The sequence below is a fragment of the Monodelphis domestica genome, chromosome 2, assembly GCF_027887165.1.
Source record: "Monodelphis domestica isolate mMonDom1 chromosome 2, mMonDom1.pri, whole genome shotgun sequence".
In the NCBI taxonomy this organism is placed as follows: Eukaryota; Metazoa; Chordata; class Mammalia; order Didelphimorphia; family Didelphidae; genus Monodelphis; species Monodelphis domestica.
This window is the reverse complement of record NC_077228.1, coordinates 463,547,359-463,560,526: the sequence shown is the minus strand read 5'-3', so window position 1 is coordinate 463,560,526 and position 13,168 is coordinate 463,547,359. Positions and strand designations below refer to the sequence as shown.

At 30.2% G+C, this 13,168-nt stretch overlaps 1 protein-coding gene across 1 annotated transcript in view; it reads left to right on the top strand.

Annotated features, from left to right (window-relative positions):
• DPYD (dihydropyrimidine dehydrogenase) overlaps positions 1-13,168 on the top strand; it is a 1,041,936-nt gene that overhangs the window by 295,167 nt on the left and 733,601 nt on the right. Inside the window, exon 6 of the mRNA XM_007485012.3 lies at positions 7,582-7,778. Within this exon, the coding sequence (XP_007485074.2) occupies positions 7,582-7,778 (197 nt within the window). The remainder of the gene's footprint in view (positions 1-7,581; positions 7,779-13,168) is intronic.

The following is a 13,168-nucleotide window of genomic DNA, read 5'->3' as shown; positions in this document are numbered from 1 at the left end:
CTACTTTGCAATACAGTTTAAGATCTTGTATAACTAGACCACCTTCCTTCATATTTTTTCATTGATTTCCTTGATATTCTTGAAACTTTATTCTACCAGATGCATGTATTTTTTTTAGCCTAATGAAATATTTTTCAGGTATTTTGGTTGAGTTCTACAAAGTAATTAAATTAACTTAGTGATAATTGTCATTTTTATATTGACTACCAGAAGCAATTGATATTTCTCCATGTGTTTAGATCTAACTTTATTAGTGTAAAAAGTATTTTGTAATTGTGATCATATAGTTCCTGGGTTTGCCTTGGCAGGTAGACTTCCAAGTATTTTTCTAATCCATGCAGTTATTTTATTTTGTTGTTGTTGTCAATAAAATTGCTTTTTAAAATTTATTTATTTATTTAGAATATTTTTCCATGGTTACATGATTAATTATTTTTTCCAGCATTCTTCCCTCTCCCCTTTCATAGCTGACAAGCAATTCCATTGGGCTATGCATACATCATTGTTCAAAACCTATTTATTTCCATGTTATTCACATTTTCAAGAGTGATCTTTTAATGCCAAAACTCTAATCATATCCCCATTGAACCAAGTGATCAAGCAGTTGTTTTTCTTCTGTGTTTCTACTCCCACAGTTCTTTCTCTAGATGTGGATAGAGTTCTTTCTCATAAGTTTCTCAGAATTGTCTGGGGTCATTACATTGCTGCTAGTAGAAAAGTCCATTACACTCAATTGTGCCATAATGCCTCAGTCTCTGTGTACAATGTTTTCCTGGTTCTGCTCCTTTCATTCTGCATTAATTCCTGGATGTTTTTTTCCAGTTCCCATAGAAATCTAACAGTTTATTATTCCTTTCAGCACAATAATGTTCTATCACCATTAGATACCCCAATTTGTTCAGCCATTCTCCAATCAATGGACACCCTCTCATTTTCCAATTTTTTGCTACCACAAAGAGCTTGGCTATAGATATTTTTGTATAAGCCTTTTTCCTTATTATCTCTTTGGGGTACAAATCCAGCAGTGGTTTGACTGGGTCAAAGAGTAGGCATTCTTTTAAAATGCTTTTGACATAATTCTAAATTGCCCTCCAGAATGGTTGGTCCAATTTTAACTCCACCAGCAGTGTATTAGTGTCCTAATTTTGCTACATCCTCTCCAACATTTATCACTGTCCTTTGCTGCCATATTGGGCAGTCTGCTAGGTTTGAAGTGGTACCTCAATGTGATTTTTATTTGCATTTCTCTAATCAGGAGGGATTTAGAACACTTTTTCATGTGATTATTGATAGTTTTGATGTCTTTATTTGAGAACTGCCTATTCATAGCCCTTGACCATTTTTTGATTGGGGAATGGCTTGATTTTTTTGTCATTTGACTTAGTTCCTTTTTTATTTGGGAAATTAAAACTTTGTCAGAGTTGTTTTATTATAAAATTTCCCCCCAGTTTGTTGCTTTCCTTCTAATCTTAATTGCATTGATTTTGTTCATGTAATTATTTTAAATAGAATTGTTTTTTCTTTTGCTGCTAACCTTGTTTAGTAATATTTAGGAATGCTGATGATTTCTGTGAGTTTATTTTATATCCTATAACTTTGGTGAAGTTGTTATTTCAAAAATAATTTAAACTAGTTTTTAATTGATCTTTTAGGATTCTCTACACATACCATCATATCTGCAAAGAACAATAGGTTATTTCCTCATTGCCTCTTCTTATTCATTAAATTCATTTTTATTCTCATTGCTATAGCTACAGTTTCTAGTGAAATACTGGAATATAGTGATTATAACAGTTATCCTTTCTTCACTTCTGATCTTATTGAAAAGGTTTCTAGCTTATTCTCATTAGACATAATTTTTGATCTTCATTTTATAAAGATAAGTACTAATTATCATTTAAAGGAAAGCTCCATTTATTACTATACTTCCTAGTATTTTTAATAGAAATGAATGTTGTATTATAACGAGATTTTCTGCATCTTTTGATATCATCATATTTTTGTTGTTGTTGTTATTATTGATATGGTCAATTATGCTGATAGTCTTCCTAAGCTGAATCAGCCTTCCATTCTTAGTATAAATGTCACCTGATCATAATATATGATGTTTGTAATATATTGCTGTAATCTCTGTGCTAGTATTTAATTGAAAAATTTGGCATCAGTATCCAACAATTCTCTGTTTCTGCTCTTCCTGACTTATTTATCAGTACCGCATTTGAATTATAAAGGGAATTTGCTTAGATTTCTTCTTTGCCTGTTTTCCCAAATAGTTTATATAGCACTGACATTAATTGTTCTTTAGATATTGGGTAGAATTTACTTATAAATCTGTTCCAGGGTCTTGTTTTGTTGTTGTTGTTTTTGATATGGGGGCTCATTGATGGCTTGTTAAATTTCTTTTTTTTAAGATAGAGACATTTAATTATTCCATTGTCTCTTTTGTTAATCATATTTTTGTACATATTTAGCCATGTAACTTAGATTGTTAGTCTTATTGGTATATAATTAGACAAAATATGTCCAGATAATTGCTTAAATTTCTTCTTCATAGTGAGGTGAATTCACCTCTTTCATTTCTGATACTATTAATTTGGTTTTCTTTTTTTAATCAAATTAATCAATGGTTCATCTTTTTTTTGTAAAACTATCTTATAGTTTTGCTTATATGAATGATTTTCTTATTTTCAGCTTTATTAATCTATCCTTTAAATTTTAGAATTTCAGGTGTGTTGTCCTTTAGGAATTTTGGTCTTTTGTTTTTACAGATGAATTTTGCTTTAATTATTGATATACTGTTAGTTTGAAATTCCCTAAATTGATAGATTATTGTTTATTACCTTGGCTTTGCCCAACCATGAAGTTTGTCAGATTTAGGAAAAACACTCTTTGAAACATTACTTATTAAGTCTAAATAGCAATTTTTACTTTTGCATAAATTCATTTATCAAATCCTTTCCTGATAGTAAATTTTGGTGGGAAGAGGGATCCAATAAATTTAGACAATTTAGTAGAAAGATAGAGAAAGTGGGGGCAGCTTGGTGGATTAGTAGATAAGGAACCAGGTCTGTTAATTGGAGGATCTAGGTTAAAATTTGACATTATATACTTTCTAGCTGTGTGACCCTCATTAAGTCATTTAACCCCATTTACCTAGCCCTTACCACTCTTTTGCCTTTGAACCATATAATATTAATTCTAAGATGGATGGTAATGGCTTTTTTTTTTTAAGGAAGCCAGTGAGAGGATGTGTAATTTTTTATTTATTGGCATAAAGTCTAGGAGGAATCATTTTGAGTGCTAAAAGACAACTTTTCATTTCATTAGGTACAACCCTAATAATGAAAGTTAATTAATAACTCATTTTTATCATCTATTATATTAGTAGACAGAGTTAGTTTCATGTTTTATCATAAAATAATGAGCATCAGAGCTAGAGACTTGGATTCAATTCCTCCCTATAATATTAACTGGCTATTTGATGCTGGACAACTCATTTACTTTCTCAATCCTCCAGACAACTTTCTAACATTTCAAGTTGCAAAGCAAGAGCTAATCTACATCTTTGTGGTGACTATTTTCTGTCTGAAGGTTCCTACAATTGGAATCAAAGTTCTATGACTGGTGGACCATGGTAGGCAAAAAGAAAACTGCTGATAAAAGAAATTAATCTTTTGGGAATTATTTGAAACAATTATATAATAAGAAGCAAAAATCAAGTGGCTTAGTGAATATGGCATGGAGAAATACTTTGAAAACTTAGAAAAGTAAGATACCTTTGCAGATAGAGTAGTATTTGAAGGCTTCACAAAGTTCCTAGGGTCACTTATACTTATATATGGAAATGATTGTCATCTAGTAGGCATATTCCTACCTTTATAGACTAAAAGATTAATCCCAAAGGTGCCAACTAATTTAGTCAAGGTTACACAGATACTAACTGTCAAGGCTAGGAATAGAATCCAAGTTCTTACTCCAAACCCAATTGTACTTAATCTTAAAAAATAGTTAGAATAAGTTGAGAGAATATCTGAGACACTGAGGACCATCTAACAACATCAATTCCATGTTGCCTCCTTTTTCTCAGTATCTTGTTATATTACTGACAAGGAAATTGAGTTCTATGGTATCACCATATAATAAAGTAGAAAAAAAATAAAACAATTTGCTTCTAGATGAGTGATGACTGAATTTGAAGGTATTGTGAGCCATAGGACTAAAGGCCAAGTGATCTTAATCATATGAGAAGTGTCTAGAACCATTAAAAATATTCATGTTGAAAATCTTCTGAGTTTTATTGGGGGGTGGAGCAGAAATCATCTTTTATCATTTGTCACATACAACTACTTCTTGGAATCATGATTCAAAATAAAATATCTTTTCAAATCTTTCTTCCTGTAAGATGATTAACTTAGAAATAGAATCGACATTAATATTTAATACAGTATCACTTCTGTTGTGAATTTCCACGATGCCTTCTTTTCTGTAAATCACTGTTGACATTACTATCATTAGACAGCAGGTTTATGGCCAAATTCAACAAAAACAAATAAACCCAAAAATATTTTAAAGCCAAGATGGGGAGGAAAGCAAGAACTACAGTTTAAAAAATTGTCTCTGTAACTATATCTGAAGAGATTTTTTCATGCTATTTGGTCTCTTGGAAAGGACACAGGATTTTTAGTGAGAAAACTTGAGTTGAAATAATGTCTCTATGTAAACTTAGACAAATGGCTCCACTTCTTTGTCTCAAGTTTCTCATCAAATGATCTATATACTTTCTGTCTCTAAATTTAATAATGTAATAAATAATTAAAATGAGACCCATCATGCTATATAGTCTATAAGACTTTGGTTCAGTTCTAACTCTGACAAATATTACCATACCAATATTGACTTTCTGACCCAGTACAAAATATATGACCCCATGGTTTTCTGAGGAACCACATGAAAATGATAAGTTGTAGAGAAACTGTGGATCTGCATTAGAAGGATGAGTTTTCTCATTGTCAGTTCTTTATGCCAACAAAATCACAAATCCCCCATCCAATCTCACAGAGAATGAAAAGAGAAACAAATTAGATGATACTTAAATGAGACTCTTTAGTACCACATTTTCACTAAGAATTTTGTACCTTTGGATGTCACCTATGGGTTACAGCTTCTGAATTCATATTTTCTTGGTCACTATAGGTGATCAGTGAATTTTCCCAATTCTCCCTAAAGTCCCTGAAGGTTGATTCAATCTGCAGGATGATGAGATTCCTCAGTTTTTAGTTTCTTGAGTCATAAAGGCATGAAGTCCAAGGCATTCCAAATGTAATGGAGTGGGTGGGTAATGGAGTCCCTTAATCTGTCTGACTCAGTTTCTTCATTTATAAAGCAAGGATAATAATAGAACCTGCCTCTCAGAGTTGTTGGGGGGTGATGGCATGAAATAATATTTGTGAAGTACTTTTCAAAATTTAAAAGATTGTATAAATGCTAAGTAGTTCAACCCATTACTAAAAATAATTCCATTTGTAATATAACTGGAAAATGATAATCTACTCTTTGATGAATCATAAAGCAATTAGGTAGATTCAAAACTGGATGAATGATTATAACTAAATTGTATTAATTGATGTGTAGATCTCAATCTGGATTCTCATATAGATCTTCAGAGATGTCTGCTTCTCCTGTGCTATCTTCATATTTTTAAGCATAGATGACAGACTTCTTAAATTGCAATGATGGAGGGCAGGTAGTTGGCTCAGTGGTTTGAGAGCCAGGGCTAAAGATGGGAGGTCTTGAGTCCAAAGTGACTCAGACACCTCCTAGTTGTATCACCCTGTACAAGTCATTTAACATTCATTGCCTAAGATTCACCTCTCTTCTGAATTGGAACCAATATATAGTATTGATTCTTAGACTGAAGGTAAAGGTTTGAACAAACAAATGAACAAAAAACTGCAATGATAGAATGTTGGGTTGAATAGCTAAAACACTGAGTGGCAGGAGCAGTATTCTAAAATAATAATGGGCTATATTTACAAAGACTTAGCAAATTAGTAATAAATATAAAATCTACATAAGTGAAAAATCAACTTTGTAATTAGAATAGTGAGAGGTATACTTAGACACATCTGTGGATTTTAGTGAATTTCAAAATTCAGTATTATTCAAGGATGTGGGCCACAGTGGTTAAAAAGCTAGTAAAATATTTGGTAGTATTAAGAGAGAAATAGTATCCAAGACTAGAAAGATGATAGTTAGACTATATTTTGAGCAAATCGGGAACACTGTGTTCAGTTCTAATCACCACATGTCTTGAAAGAAAATTTATAAGCTGTGTCTTGTTCAAAGAATGACCACCAAGATGACTATGCAAAACTGCCATAAAAATTCAAAAAAAAGGAGGATATTTACTCTGGAGAAAGATGACTTGAAGAGGCATGAAAGCTATCTTGGAAAGTTGGAGTTGACTTATTTTGTTTTCGTTTTTACATCCAGAAGAATAGTGGATAAATGTTGCAGAGAAATAGGGATATACTTCTGGGAAATGGAAAAATAAGAAAAAATTCTAATGATTTGAACTTCCTAAATGTAGAATTGACTACCACATGAAAAGTACATTCCTAATTAATAGAAAGTGTTGGAGAGAGGCTTCATAATCACTTTCACCTAAGGAGTGTTAATAGGTACAACAACAGCCTCGGAGCAAAAAGTCTCATATTTTAATTTAGCCTCAGAGATTTCCTAGTTAAATGATCCTAGGTAAGTCATTTAGTGTCTCTCTCTCTCTCTGTCTCTCTCTGTCTCTCTCTGTCTCTGTCTCTCTCTCTCTCTCTCTCTCTCTCTCTCTCTGTTTTTCATCTGTAAAAACAGATAATCATATCACCTCCCTCAGAGAGTGCAGGTGAGGATCAAATGAGATATGTAAAGACTGAAAGTGTTTTAAACTTTAAAGCACCATATAAATGCTAGCCATTATTATATTAGAAGAAGGGAAATAGCTCTTTTCATGTTGGACCAGATCACTTCTGTTTTTCATTCCAACTCTGAGATTGTATGATTCCTGTGGATTGTGTTTGATACTAATCCATTCTCTGTCATAGCGTTTCCAAAGGCATCCCAATTCTTGCATTTTGTGACTCAATTTTATATTAAAATAATTGCATTTTCATGTGATTGTGAGTTGGGGGATTGAGGCACCTGGTAAAATTATGTCAGCTAAAGGCAAAATATATAAATTATATGAAAAATTATATAATGTCAGCTAAAGGCAAAATATGATTTGATTAACAGAATTTTGCTTCCCAAGGATGTAATATTCTCATCAGATTTCTCCTGTTGGTAACAAAGCTGTTAGCCTGAAATATATCTATGCTAAAGAGAATTGACAGATTTTGGCCACCAGAGTCCCTAGCTTTATCTAATGCCTTCTCCTTGTGCTCTCCATATTAACACTAATATGCTATTACTTAAATCCTTTTGAAAATGTCATTACATAAAAGTATGTTTTTCAGTAGTTAAAAAAATTGCTTTGAAGTTACTGGATTTAGCTGTGAACTTCTAACAAAGTGAATTGATTTCTTCCAGGTATTCAAAGCAATGAACATTCCACAAGTCAGAAACCCTTCTCTGCCTCTTCCAGAAGATATGCCTACAGCTTACTCTGCAAAGATTGCTCTTCTTGGTGCTGGGCCCGCAAGTATAAGCTGTGCCTCCTTTTTGGCTCGATTAGGCTACTCTGACATCACTATATTTGAAAAACAAGAATATGTGGGTGGTTTAAGGTAATGACTACACGCATTTTATGTTTATAGTGGAAGGAATGATGGAGTCAAACAATGTGAATAGAGTTGGTTCATGTTCCTATAGAAACTACAGGCTTACAGATGGTATTTTAAAATTTGCATATTGCAAGCTCTAAAACTTTGTATAAATTAGTTTTCACTTTAAATTTTGTACTTGGCTGCAAGCTATGTTATTTGAAATTTCCTATGTCTTGTTCCCTAAATGCAAGGCATAATCCTGACAAAAATTTTTGATTGGACAAAAGCACAAGCAAGTCCAATAAAAAAAAATTGTCTTGGATCTTTTTTTTTAATTGCACAGAGAATCATTAAGCTATCATTGCTGCCACAATTAACATTAATGTTAATCATTAAAGAATAAAAAACTCCAGCTTCAGAAATTACTAAAATTTTACTTTGTATGTATGTATGTCTCTTTGTAGATGTTGCTTTCCTATAGGAAAAGAGAAGCAACTAGAGGAAAGGAACTACTTGTTTTTGTCTGTGTTCATATTTTATGGGTTTAATATTTTATTTATTTAATAATACTTAAGTATTATTAGCATAAGAAACTATTTGCAGACAGACAAATTTTCTAGTAATTTGTAGTCTTTGAATGCCACTTGGGACACCAAGAGGTTAAATAGTGTGAGCAGACTCATGGAAACATTGTGTATAAGAGAAGTAGACCTCAAAATGAAGCCTGGACTTCAAGGCAAGTGCTCTATACACTTTGTTACATTGCTTCTCTTTGCACTTTACATATATATATATATATATATATATATATATATATCCATGCTTAATAAATGTTGTTCAAAGGATTGCTTTAATGGCTTAAAAAAGCACTTTCCATTATACCATTTCAATTTGACATTTCTAAAATCACTTTTGGTAGGGAAAAAAAAGCAGATTCAATTATGAAATAAGACATCATATATACCACAGTAGAAAAAGTAGTCATTTTCGTCAAAGACCTAAATTTTAGTTCTTACTGACACACTGTTTTCTTATGGATTGCCTGCGTTGCCTTGAGCAAGTCCCTTAACCTTCATATCTCTGTTTTCTCCTTTGTAAAATTACTGTTTTGGATTAGATATCCTTGAAATTTTCCTTCACTTCTAAATGTATGCCCCTAAGTCTTTTAACTTCTCATGGCCTCAATTTCCTCATCTGTAAAATAATAATATCTACTTAACAGAGTTGTTGAGAAGACAGAGTTCTTAAAACTTTAAAACATTATATAAAAACAAACTACTGAATGTAGTATTCTAATCTAGTTTATATTTATGCAGTTTCTATTTACCTTACCACTTTTATATTTTATAATAATCTATGTTATAAAATAGTCATTTCCATCATTTTAGTTGTTTTTCTAGCCATAATAAACAGTAGCATTAGCCAAAGATATTATAATAGAAATTTTATTTAAGAAATCTGCTTTTTAAAACTTTTCAAATAAGCCCAGAAAAATGAATACATCAATATGTAAAATAATTCAACATATACAAAGATATAATAAATGAGAGAAAACTATTAAATCACCATAATTTTATAAATTCAATAGTTATTTTTCTTAATATTCATACTACTTTGAAAACGGTTCTAATGCAAAAATTTTTATGAAGGGAATATTTAAGGAGAAAATTCTGCTAAATAGTCTTTCTTTTCCTATTTTCATTCAGATCATAGAAACTGGTTTTATTTTCACTAAACATGTGCCATTCCATAAATTATATTAGCATCACTTATAGTCTAATGATACTGTTTCTCTTAGGTTAGGCACCAAATATATTTTCCACTTTTTTTCCCCCTAGTAGAATCCAATGGGTGATAATTATATGAAGTTTGTAGATGGCTTGTTTTAGGCTAAACTTGCAACAAAGGAATGAAAAGAAACTTGTTAACACAGTTGTTGTTTTAAGTTGGAATTTAGCCATCCTTGTTAATTTAGTTCTCAATTGCACAATTGATTCTTATTCTCTGGTCTCTTAAAACCCATGTGCCTAAAAAGACTAAATTAGCTTCATATTTGAAATCAATTGCCTCAAAGATGTGATATCATGTTTTATCATGTCCTCCCCTTTGAATATGAACAGATTCTTCCTTCCCAAGTGAATAAGTATTGGAGTCAGTTTTAAAAGAATTGTCAAAGTTGCTGAAAAACATCACTCTTATTTATGTTGATGTTATATCCAGCTCCTATCATAATCAATAGACTTTTATTTCCTCCGGTTTCTTCTTTCCTAAAATGAGTTTTTAAAAAGGACTTCAGTGTATTGAAAGATATTTAGAAGAAGATATGAGGTGAGATCTTTTTGATATAGACATCTGTTTGTTTCAAATGGTAAAATATTAATGTAGAAATAAAAGATAGCTTTTAAAGCAATATATCAATATCATCAATTGCCTTTAACTTTTTCCCTTCTTTCAGAGTTCACATGTCATAATGTTTTTCACTATAACTGATTAATTTTCTATCTTTAGATTTAGATTAGGAAATTGTTTTATAATTCTAATGTGGTTCTATATATAATTTTAATACTTATAATTATATGCTATGAATATATTGTTATAAGCAGTAAAAGAAAATGGATTTTTCTTCAAAACATTAACATAATCAAACCTGTAAAAAAGTGTTATGTTTGAAAATAAAATAGTTAGTGGACACAGATCCAACTTAAAAGGCAAATTGTGTAATTTAAAGAACATTAGAACCCAAAACAGGATGACTGGATTTTCTTCCTTAGCAATACTTAGCTGTTTGATTCTTAGCAATACATTTAAATGTTCCATCTCAATAACCTGAAGTGTAATAAGAGAACTTTAGTATTTCCCTGACTACCTTGAAATAATGCAATGCGGAAAACAGCTATATATACATAGAAGATATGTCTCTATATAAACATGCATATGTATATATACATATATGAATAAAAGAAAAGAAATATGTACAAGTATGGGCTGATATAAATTATATTTTATTGCTTCAATAATTTTAAAGTTAATTATCACCCTTCCTTTATAAAGAAGGAGTTACTTTTGCAACAGTGGTAGATCCCTTTCAACAAAATCTACATTTGTCAAAGGAGCACAGGAAGATCAGGAAAGATTAATTTTCTTAAACCTAAAATATCAAAGTCCCATTAAGTATTTTTCAAAGAATTATATCAGCAGATCAAATGTCCCTTAAAGCAGTGAATCATATAACAAGTTTTCAAGCATATATAGAACTATCTGGTGTTATCTTAGTCCTCATCATTAATTAGGTCAAATGATATTATTTAGAAAACAAGCTGCTCTGGATTCTTATTAATACATAAGAACAATAAAAACCATGATGTACATGATTAAATACTTCTAAGTGCTATTTCAAGATGGGGAAACTTTCCAAATCCAATTTCTCAAGTCTATAGGAACCAGAAAGGAAAAAATAAAAAGAATCCTGCAGTTAACTCATGAAAAGTACTCCCAAATAAATGAAATCCCCCATAAATTCCATAGGCAAAATGTAGAATGTCCAGGTAAAAGAAGAAGATACCTAAAACAGCCAAAATGAAAAATTTCCAGAGAACCCACAAGACCTGACAATTATGACTATAAGTGAGAGAAAATTGTAGAATATTATATCCCTGGAAGAGTAAAAGGTAAAGGCTTATAACTGAAAATAGCTTAAACTACAAGACCAAGTGTTTTCTTTCTATCTATCTATCTATCTATCTATCTATCTATCTATCTATCTATCTATCTATCTATCTATAGCTATATCTACTTATAGAGAGATTATATCTAATGTAGATATAATTATTATACAATATACACAAATACTCCAAAATATTTAGGTATAATTGTCCTATATAGTATTTGCATTATTTGTCTTTATGTTCACATGCATTTATGTGCTCATAGACATGTATTTTTATTGTATATAGACATCAATATAATGGAGTATAATATAATATATATTGTTTATATGTGCATGTTTATTTGCATGTATATGCACAATACACACCAAATGGCATAATGTCTAAATACTTGAAGTAAATGTTGATAAAGTATAAAGGAAAACTGATAAATTCTAGTACATGGTGGTCTCTAAGTATCCCCCTTTCAAAAATAAATACATTGTGAAAAAATATAATCAGTAAAGAATTTAAGGACCTGAATATAACTTTAGAAAATGAAATTCAATATAGCTCTGTAATCATCAGATGAGTGTGCATGACACCTCTGCAAAAATTTACTGCTTTCTAGAACACTAAACAAATAAAGAAAATAGTAATATTGAGAATATTCTTTGTTGGCCATAAAGGAATAAAGTAATCAACAAAAAATAATTTGAAGAAATGATTCAAATTTGAGGGCAAGCTAATCCTAAATAATCACTGGATCTAATGTCAAATTACAGAAATAATTGTTTCATAAGCTTAAATTGCAACCATGGGTTCATATATCAGAATTTTTTTATTTTGCCAAAATAGTCAATAAGAGAAAATGTATATTATTAAAGGTTGCAACAACAAAAAAGAGAAAGGACAAATTGATTAATTAAATATAAAATTAGGGGAAATTCTAGAAAAGTAGTGAATGAAAATGATAAAGAAATAAAAAAATAAATTTTATGAATGAAATATTAACACAACTGAAATAGAATTGACCCAGTCAATAACATTGAGACTTGATCTGATTTTTTGAAAGAGCAAAAAAAAATGATCATCATTAAAAATGAAAAAAAAATTCAAAGCAAAAATGAACTATTAAAAACTATACCAAAACTGAGAACTTAAATAATATGAATATTTGCACAAAATTTACATAAATATTACAAAAATTGCTCAAAAATACAAAAATATAAAATGAAGAAATTAACAATAAGAGGAATTAAGAATTAAAAATAATAACAGAACTTTATATTGCATGTGCCATGGAGTATCATCCAATTTTTAAAAAAGATACAGTGGGATTTTCAAGTGAAGTTCATAAAACATTAAAGTAAAATGTATTCTATTACTTAATTAATTATTTGCACAAAATAAAAACAATAATATTCCTTCATTCAAACAAATGTAATGTTGATACCTAAACCAGGAATAACTAAATCAGGGAAATTAAGCTCTATGTCAATATGTCTAGTGAATATTGATGTAAAAATATTGAATAAACTATTAGCAAGGAGATTATAAATATACATTATAACGATTAAACACTTTGACAAGGTTAAATTATGTCATAAATACAGTTAACCCAATATTAAGGAAAAATAAAGATAATAGATCATAATAAAAACAAAATTATAAGTCACATTATTATATCAATAATCATACAAAATAACTTGTAAAATATGCTAAAATATTTAAAAGCATTAGTATAAATTGGCTATTATTATTATT